The sequence below is a fragment of the Motacilla alba genome, chromosome 7, assembly GCF_015832195.1.
Source record: "Motacilla alba alba isolate MOTALB_02 chromosome 7, Motacilla_alba_V1.0_pri, whole genome shotgun sequence".
Classification (NCBI taxonomy): Eukaryota; Metazoa; Chordata; class Aves; order Passeriformes; family Motacillidae; genus Motacilla; species Motacilla alba.
The window spans coordinates 22,808,401-22,818,612 of record NC_052022.1 but is presented as its reverse complement, the minus strand read 5'-3'; the positions used below and the strand labels follow the sequence as shown (position 1 = coordinate 22,818,612).

At 35.7% G+C, this 10,212-nt stretch overlaps 1 protein-coding gene across 10 annotated transcripts in view; it reads right to left on the bottom strand.

Moving 5' to 3' along the window:
* Window positions 1-48: 48 nt before the first annotated feature.
* OSBPL6 (oxysterol binding protein like 6) overlaps window positions 49-10,212 on the bottom strand; it is a 96,813-nt gene continuing 86,649 nt past the window's right edge. For all 10 annotated transcript variants that reach the window (XM_038142827.1, XM_038142826.1, XM_038142834.1 and 7 more), the window contains one exon: window positions 49-9,674. In XM_038142827.1, the coding sequence (XP_037998755.1) occupies window positions 9,566-9,674 (109 nt within the window). In that variant the 3' untranslated portion in view covers window positions 49-9,565. The remainder of the gene's footprint in view (window positions 9,675-10,212) is intronic.

Genomic DNA, 10,212 nt, shown 5'->3' with positions numbered 1-10,212 from the left:
GCCTCAAGTGTTTCTTATATTAATAAATCAGAACACAGATGACAGCAGTTTAAACAGTGTACATTGAGATTTATTAGAACAAGCACTAATAGCAGCAGTGTACAGAGTGATGGAGACAATGTACTGTATGCACTGAACAATAGTAATTATACAATTGCACTTCTTCAGAGATCTATTAGAAAATGCTTTTCAGTAAACAGTTTCCCAAATCTAGCATTGTTTGGATTTGCCTCTGAGGAAAAGAAAAATACAAAAAATATGCTTTATCTTTTTTTTTTTTTTTTTGGTAAGGCATTAGCAACATTCATTGGCAGGCTACACAAGTCATTTGTACATGCATTATCCAATTACATTGCAACAGGTAAAAGGGCATCATGTTTCCTCAGAAATTAGAACTGTGTGTATGTTTTGGACACAATATCCCGGGAAATCTGACTTAGCCTGAAGGAAACAGATGACATCTTTTGTTACATTTTAGAGCACAATAAAAACTATAGCATAGCCAATTTCACTTTTTATTTCCTACCAGAAGCCTAGGACTTCCTTCAGTTGGAGTTGGTATTACGGGTATCATGTATACCACATACATCACTGGAATAAAGGTCTTTGTTATTATTTCTTGTTTACTCTTCCCCCCACTACCACCTCCCTGAATGATGTGGCTGAAGGATGCTCAACTCTAATCAATATTAACTACTGAATGAGCCTGGGTTTTATTGCATGAGAGGTAGTCAGTGTGAGGCCTCATCTGCTCTGTGGATTACTACAACAGTACGTTCAAAACCAACTTACGAGTGCAAAGACACAGAGTAAGTGTTGCATCTGCATTATATGGAAACTTAAAACTGTTTTATTACTGCTCTTTTCTGGCTAGGTTTAATCTCAGAAGTAGCCAGAGAACTCAAAATACCAAAGGAAAGAAATTCTATATGTGCTAAAGCCTAGACGGAGAGAGGCACTTTCTCACATTCATCCTTTGCTGGGCTAAGATTAAGAGCCTGCTCTTTGTCTGCCACCCCCTGCTCCACAAATCAGAAAGATCAGACTCCTTTTTTGACTAGCATACAGTACTAGCAACTCTCAGCTCTGGGCTGGCACCATCTTGGGGAAAGTATAGGGAAACAGGAACAGGGATTGCAAATATTCTTACACTTAAGCTTGCCAGAATGAGACATAATATGATGAATTGTTATTGTTTCAATGTACTGTTCTTCATTCCAAATGTCATATCTAATTGAGCTTTGCTGAGACATGAAGTTAACTTGTTTTTAAAAACTACAAGCTCCAGAATAAGGTTCCAAAATGCAAGAGAGTCAAAGGAAAGTCAAATATATTGCTCAGAGTGGCAAGCAGTCAAACAAACTGTATTTCACACATTTTATCTTCCACAACACGGCGCACATGTTCAAAATTAAGCTTAAGGGCAACTAGTTGAATACCTAGGCTTGACTGCACATTAGGTCTACAGATGAAATAGATTTGGGCAGCTAGATCATCCACTCACCTGGAAGCTCACTGGGTTCAAGGGGAATAGAGTACCAACAGCAGCTCAGCCTCTGCGTGGGTGCTCATTTGGTTAAGCACACAGGAATTAGAAGTCAAGTGCTACAAAACCTGGGCTAACCAGGTAAGCCATTACATTGTTTTCTTAGGAATGTCACTATAGAGTGTTTTAATTTGAACTTAAGCATCTGCATCTTTTAAACTGATGTGAATGAGAACTGTTTGCAATGTTAATGCTAAGTACACATTGATGCCTGTCAGAGTCCAAGCAGATAGAGCATGAAAAAAATCTGATGTGCGTTGCTGATTAACTCCTGCAGTGAAATAAAGTCTATAGAATCACAGAATTTCTAGGTTGGAAGAGACCTTTAAGATCATCGAGTGGAATACACAAATTATATCCTTTCTGGATTGCTCCTCAGCTCCTTAAGTTTACTAATCATAAGCAATAAAATTGCTTTTACAGGCATAATCAGCTCATATTTGGAATCAGAATTAATAAGATGTAAAGAATCATCATGAAGACAATCCAAACTTGTAAATACTCAAGAACAGATAAGTACATTTGCAGGAAATCAATCAAGAACAATTAACAATATTTTTTATGTTGAATTGCTGAATGTACTACAAAGGACCAAACTTATGCTTTTAAAAATTGCTATACTATAAGCAGCATATATAATTTTCACTAAAAATATCTGCAAATTAATTTCCTATTACTTAGAGTTATTTAGAAATTATGGTACTGATTTTTTTTCCAGTATCCTATTCTTCGTCATCTCATTATGGAAGTCCACAGTAATCTTTTGAGTACAAAATTGGGAGTGCTGCATGTGAGGTTGAATACTGAAGTACTCAAAAAACAATGCATTCTGCAACATTTAGGTAGCTAGGTACATAAATGCTTCTCACTGCCCTTCTTTCCCTTAAGTAAATTTCTTCTATAGCTTTCAAGTAACAGAAAAAAAATTATCTGGTGCATCTAAGAACTCAGACCCTTTCTCACTACAGTCCGTTATTTCCCTTTAAAACAGACATTATCTACCCACTACTCAAAAGTAGCACTGGCTCTGTATACTTCTAAAAAGCAACTTTTGCCTTTAAATTCCACAAAGCAAGTTTCTGCTTGCCTGTGTACCTGACACAAGAGCATAATCACAGTAGAAGGATTCTGAGGATCTCCTTTTACAGGTAAGCTACCCAAAGAGGTGTACAAGGAATCAACAGATAAGGTTTGTTTTGCTTGGTTTTTTTTCAGAATGAGCACATAAATATGAGCAATCAGCAAAGAATGCTCTTTAGGTTCTGACATTTTGGCTCGCTAACGAATTGGCACAGGGCAATCTACCACCTGAAAGGTTGTTACAGGCAAAGAAGCTCAGTAAGGCAGTATAAAAATAACAACTAATCTAAACCTTACCCTTCTAATGGCATTCTCAGAATACGAGCAAGGTAAAAATACAAACATTACAACATTTCATACATGTGCAGATGGGATCTAATCACACCAAAAAAGTGTGACATTATTCCAAATTTATATTAGCCTTTGTGCAAAAGTGAGAGAAAATACGGAATTCTTTGCTGTTGACTACTGAGAAATTATAAATCACCAGTTTATTATAAGAAGAAAAGTAGACATAGACCCAGAGAAGTCTTGCTACTGGCTGCAACAAATAAAATATACATAACAGAACTATCATCGTAGTACAGAACTATTATAATAATCATTCTTGATACCACATGAGTTTCATTTGATGATGGCTTTTCATGTGCTAAATAAAGTATCCCTTCAGACAATCTACAGTAACAGATAAAGAACAGGTAGTTTGCTATGCAATTCTGGGGAAGAAAAATATTTCAGACATCAAATGCTGGCAGCTTGACTTCTTACTTATTTTACAGTAAACAACATAGACACAAATCCATAAACAAAGAAGAATCCACTGGAAAAGCCCACTGATATATATTTTTGGCCTGAGAGTGAAATTTTAGTGGTTCACCTTAAGAAGTGGACATTTAGCATGACATGAACACCAACCTTCATGTCTGCAGAATTTCAAACACGGTTTACTTTGTAAAAATCAAACTCCATCAGATTAATTCTTAGTGTGGAAAAAAATGTTTGAAAGTAAGTAGTCTAGAAATTATTAAAAAGAAACAAGAACAGTGTCTTTGCTAATTAGAGATAAAGCTTACTAAGGTAGAAGTTTGCATTTTTGCTTGCATACCAAAATACACTCATCAGCGTTTATTTTTCTGCTCAGTCAGGTCTTCTGTGAGACTCAGCAGAAAAGAAAATTTATTGTGATCTGAATTTGTTGTACTGTATCTCAACTGCTAAAGAATACAAGTAGCACCTATTTCAAAAACGAAATAGAGTTATTTTCTAACGTCAAATTGGAATGACAATTTTCAATGTCAACTTAAAGATGGGGGATAAAGTAATTTAAATATATTAATTGTGATCCAATCTCAAAATATTTAATAAAATATTAAGTAAACACAAGGATAATAGAAGACATAATCTGTATTTCTTCCACATAGTTAAAGAAGCTATCCTGAATTTTTCTTTCCCTGGAAAATACTGAGGATTAACCCTGTATTCACTATGTTAACATTACTATAATATTCTTTGTTCAGGTGACTTTAACAAGAAAGAGAGAGCATTCAGCACAGGACTACTAGACAAAAAATCTGCGTTTGCAGTCCTGACTCAACCACTGATTATTCTTGGTGGACATGACAAAGCAACCCTTGGGACACAAGCACAATCCTAAAAAGAGATGCAATTTCAGAACAAGAGGTTGCATGTGTAGCTACACTGACTGACACCAGAAGCAAGTAGCTCAGTGAAGTTCTGGCTGAGTACGTGCCATTGTGCTCTGCTCTTGCAGAGCACATAATTTTGATTTTCAGATAATTTACCCATTTCTGAGTTTCTGAAGGAATTTCCTCACCTCTTCCCATTTTGCATGCCTAATGTTCTGGGCCAGCAACATTATACACTAGCATAAGATATCCTCTTTCACTAATACCGACCACTAAAAGTAGCAGTCAATAGGAAAACACATTTTAGTGTTTCACAGGAGACATGAGTCATTGCTCCAGGAATACCAATAAGAAGCTTTACCATACTTCAATGAATTATTCACACTGCTGATTATATATTCAGACTATGTAACTCTCTTTCTGGTCCAAGTTACCAAGACATCTTCAGCCAAATGCTGGCTACAGTAATTTTTTATTTATGAAAGGAGTGAAAATTTCCCTTCACCTTCATCATTAATTCTAAGCAAATGTCTCCAATTTTCCTTTTTTCATCCCATGGATCAGTGGAAAGAAAAATGTCATTAAGATAACCAGCCTAAAATGAATCCAGCAGCTCTGTTGACAGTTTAATTCCTACAAGTTAGAAAACTTTCTCTTTTGTTATGTCTCACACTGACAGAACTTCTGTGACAAGTTTCACCATTCTGCATTGTTGTCTCTCCCTTGCCTTTCTTTTCTGAGATTTCACAAAGATTGCAAGGAAAGTTTAAAAAAAATTTAAAAATTATAGATAGTGAGTTTATAACATCACAAAATTTGACAAAGTAGGAGGCTGGTATATGAAACACAAGTACATCAATATTACTTTTAAACTTGCAAGAAACTATAAAAATCCTTTTCTAAAGATACTTTTCAGTTTAATGAAAGAAATATATTGTTTCTACTAAAGCAAATGAATAAAGGTTTTACGTGCCCTAGTTTAAGAGTAAATAATGTATTTGCTTTTGCAAGTAGGTTCCTTACAATATATAATACAAAAATAAGATAAAATGCTGTAAATTCCTCTGACCTTACTCAGATTTGCAGCATTCTCCTGGATGCCAGTAACTGTTGTAATGGAGCTTATGGAGATACTCTCACCAGGAATAATTATACCTTTATTAACACAGTCTAGATTCTTCCAATAGAGAAAAAAAAGGACAAGAAAAGAAAAAAGAAAAAAAACCCCACGCTTTCTTCATGAAAATACTGGCTGGTATCCAAATTACCATAAAAGCAACCAGGAATGCTGAAGTAGAAAATTATATTACTTTTTATACTAAATATACCTTGAAAATATCAATATTTGCACTGAAGCGTTAATTTAAGTTTTATACAGTTTTGATGAGTGTTACTTAATGACAGACAGAAAGAAAAAACAAGGCAGTGTTTTTCAGTAGATGCCAAGGTACGTGGTTATGACATAGCAAATTTCCTGAGCTTTCTCAGGGGTCTGTGTATAACACAAGGTTACCAGTGAGGCCATTCCAGTGTTTCTCATACACTTTTGTCAATATTAAACTTATTCCCCTAGGTGGGCAAAACTCTCTAGTTTAACCCCTCCTAACATTTTAGCACATGAATACAAGCACACTGTCAGATGGATTTAATCTGAAAACCTCTCCTTTGCTTTAATTATGCAGCTCCATTATTACTAATGGCATCCAACAACATTCATTCCTCAGATTACAACTGCTGCCAACACGTGTAAAATAGCTCTTCTTTATTGTTGCACCAATGTCTAAAATCCAGCAAAACAAGAGTACACAAATGTTCCCTTTACTAGTGAGAGCAAGTGACATAAAAAGTTTTATGTGTCAAATGATTTACACTAATTTTCAACACTTACCAACCATACAGCAATTAAATCTACTGAGTTGGATAGTGGTTTCCATGCCTTCCAAAAGGAAATATTGCCAGGATGAATGGAGTGAGTGGGGCTGAAAACTGCTTGAATCCCAGCCTTGAAGGACACTCAGTGATCAATGGTTCCTGCCCTGCTGGCAGCCAGCAATGAGGACAGCCCTGCAGGGGTCAGTTCTGTGGCCATGTCAATCAAATCTCACCAGTGACCTGGACAAGGATATGGTGATACATGATAACTAGCTCACAGATGACATCAAATTAGGAGGATGAGATGGCATGCCAAATGGCAAAGCTTCAACTACAAGGACACTGCTCAGCTTGAGGACTGGGCCAGGAAACACTTCACCAGGTTCAATAGAAGTGAAAAGGTCTGTTCCTGGAGTGGAAAAATCCCTCATGCTGGGAAGAGATGCCTGAGCAGCAACCCTGCCAAAAACCAGACAGCATTTACAAAAAGTGCCAGGCTGCAGAACAGCCAGTGGTGCACTCTCCTTGCAGCATGGGATACTCAATTCTGCACTACACAGGCAGGGGATGGGGAAAACTCACCATGCCCTCTCACTCAATGCTGGGAAACGTCACAGGTTGACTAAAGATTACAATTTGAATAAAAGCCCTCATACCTATCCACATTAGAAACAGCACAAAATATTCCATGATGTCTGCCAATGTTAGAGGAAAAATGCAGTAAGAGATTTTACACAGAATACAGAGAATTCTGCACTGTGAAAAACTGCTTCATGGTACATCTGCTTGAACTTTTTCATTTCTGATATAGACTGCAAATATCTTGGGTTGCATAATTTTGTGTCTTTTCTACTTACTAAGTAACTAATTTAACATCCTCTTGGCTTAGAAAGTGCCTTCAATAGAAAGATTTAGCATATCACAGATTTTCTAGATTTTAGAAATGTTAGCATTATTTTTCTTTCAATGAGTGTCAAATGAACAATTGTAAAAAACAATTAAGTGATAGCCTTTTTAATGTCCACCAAGTTTCAGTTTGCATTGCACATAATGGCATTCACAGAGCACTGCCAGGATGCTGTAAAACTGAAGACCTTTTCTGTATTTAAATTAAAGATTTGAGGACATGCAGTTCTGTCCCTTAAATGTGCTTGCAGTCATACACAAATAATACTTCCTCATATCACGGTGAACTGCACACAAGGACTGGAGCAAAAGATGGGCAAATGTTTAACAGAGTTGGCTTTAAAGAAGACTACACAGAATAATTAGTTGCTATTTTACACACAATGTGCCAAATTGATTTCTAGTGTAATATTGTTAAACCAAGCAGGATGTCCTTAACCAAATATTATTTTAAAAACCAACTTTGATTTATTTTCATTTTCTTATAATAACAATTGCAGAACTAAAATAAGAATAAATCAGACTAAGTTCAACTAGGAAAGAGAAAGATAACATTCTTTGAATAATTTAAAAATTTCTTTGGAAGAAATCCCATTAATCTACACAGGGATTTTTATACCAAATTTTTCTTAAAAATTCATGCACATTCTCAATTCATAAAAAGTCTACTTAATACTTTCTGTAGGTTTTCGTAGTTCTTTCTGGTAACAGAAGTGTGTGAAGAAATTGTAACTGATTAGCAGCTAGTTGCCCTGCTTGTTACTCTGCTATCTGATCAACAGCAAGGTCTAAGTTAACATTAAATGACCAAAGTAATCTCAGTTGTATGGGGACCTGACTTGGAAAAAGGAAGAGGCAGGCTGAGAGCTGGGGATGTGTGGTAATGCACTGACAACTGTTCAAGCAGCTCTGCTGGCAGATCACATATCTATCTAGTAATTTTATTTCTGGTCTCAGGACTGGAATCAATCTTAAATAGAAAAATTGTATGTCATGTATGGGCAGAAAGGAATACAGACTCTGTACATGAAATAATCTAAGATATCACCAGTGGTGGGATGTGTAACACATGCACAAATGGAAGACTAGATCATCCCATATGGAACTTAGCTCTTATCTACTAAATTACTGTTTTTTTTCTTGCATTAAGATCTGCCCTCCTACTGTTTAATGTTTCAGATATTTTCAAATAGAAAGTGCCAAGTCTTCTCCCACTTATATTAACTGAGGCTTAGCAACACATAAGAGACTTTGTTTTTAATCAAAAAATATAGAACCACTTTATAAACAAATGTAAAGTATATTTTGCACAAAAGCTGTTTTGGCAACACAAGTAACACGTGGGAGCCTCTGCCATACTTTCAAACATAATTTTAGACAAGAAAAGTGGATGGGGAAAAAACAGAGCCAGGAAAATAAAGTGTGTGTGGCAGAAAACAGTTGCATTTACAGTACTATCCAGCTTCTGGAGGGAAGCCAGAGACCTTCACATGAAATCTTTCTGTGCTTTTATCACTGTTGCAAAGCTTCAGATATTTCTAATTGTATAAACAGTTAGGGGAAAATGAGATTCACTGAGAGATCTATGTCCAGGCAGTAGTAAATGTGATGACTGCATCTCAGCATCAGTCATTTAGAATATGAACTTTCTGACTAGCAACTCATATGCATTTACCTAAATTGAAATTCAACCAGCTAGCAGTTTCTTTTCAGTCTGATTATACAGTCAGCATCCCAAAGCTAAAGCAAGTACAGTAGGTCTCATACCTCTGAAAGATGTTTGGTTATCTTTTGATTTCAAATAATGCAGGTCTTCCAGTATTTATAGTGTGATAAAATTCTAGAGCTTTAAAAATCTGCCCTTCACACAAGCCTAAGCATATATATTTTAAAATTACTTAATGTACATCTTCATATTTTGTTAAGGCATGAACAATGGCATATGAATGGGAACAGCTTCCAGAAAAGCATATCTTTTTGACAAAGGCCAGTCCAAGCACATCACACCAAAGGACTAACCTGAAGCCAGAAATGACAGTGTTGTGACCCAAGAGTTTTTAACAAAAATAGTTGAAACAAAATGGATTTTTTTTCTCTTTTTTTTTTTTTTTTTAATTTAAATTGTATTACTCTTAATGTCTGTTTAAAGCACCGGTTGCAGTTTTGCGCTTACCACCTCTTCCGAGTGACTTTGGATATCTCATCTGCTTCTTGATTTCAGAATTTTCAGTGTATGAAACTTTAAAAGGTTTCTGTTTCCCTTTTTTTCTTTTTTTTTCTTTTTTTTTTTTTTTTTTTTTTTAGTTTTGATGGCTGCTGCAAAATTAGAAAGATCCAGAAGTGGTCAGGGGCCTGGTCTAATGCACTTCCAAAAGTCCATTATAAAGATGAATATAAATGTATATGATATGGTTTTTCCGTAGACCCACAAACCACACTTAGCTATAAGAAACATATTGTGCATAGTTATTTTTTTTCTTCAGAGTGATATGTTTACTAGGTCTACATTCTCAGTTTACCAGAGTACAGGAATGTCTACTTTACTGAAGCCAGGATCCTTTCGCAGTTCCCAGTAGGTTTCATTGGTAACCCAGGCTTCTCTTTGATTAGCATCAATAACTTTTCTGTAAAAAGGGAAAAAAAAGAGAGCTGAAGAGACAAAAAAAGTTTTTACCTTACATACTGCTTTCACGCAATATAAAATCAAATTCCACACTTCTCTGATCTAACCCAATATTAAATCAAATTTTGTCTTTCTAAAGGACACAAGAATAGTCAGAAATTTAAAAACAAAAACCAACCTCTACGTGTATCAAAAGCAGAAGACAGAGAAGACAGCCAAGACTGAAAATCTGTTGTTTGATCTGTGAGAGCAGGTCTTAGAGCCACCTAAAACCCCTTTGCTCACTACAGATTCTAATTATGTGAAGGGGATTATCCAACAGCTACAGCTTACAGAATGTAAGCCTTCAACCATTTATTTTTTTGTCTCTGCATTTTCCTTATATTATGCTACAACTCCATCAAGCACATACAGTCTTTCCACTTTTGATTACCCATGTTAGACTTGAGGCTACTTGGCATGACTATTCCTCGTTTCAAAAGAATGCTTAATTAAAAAACAGTCAACAAAAAAAACACCTTCATTCAAAAATGAATGTA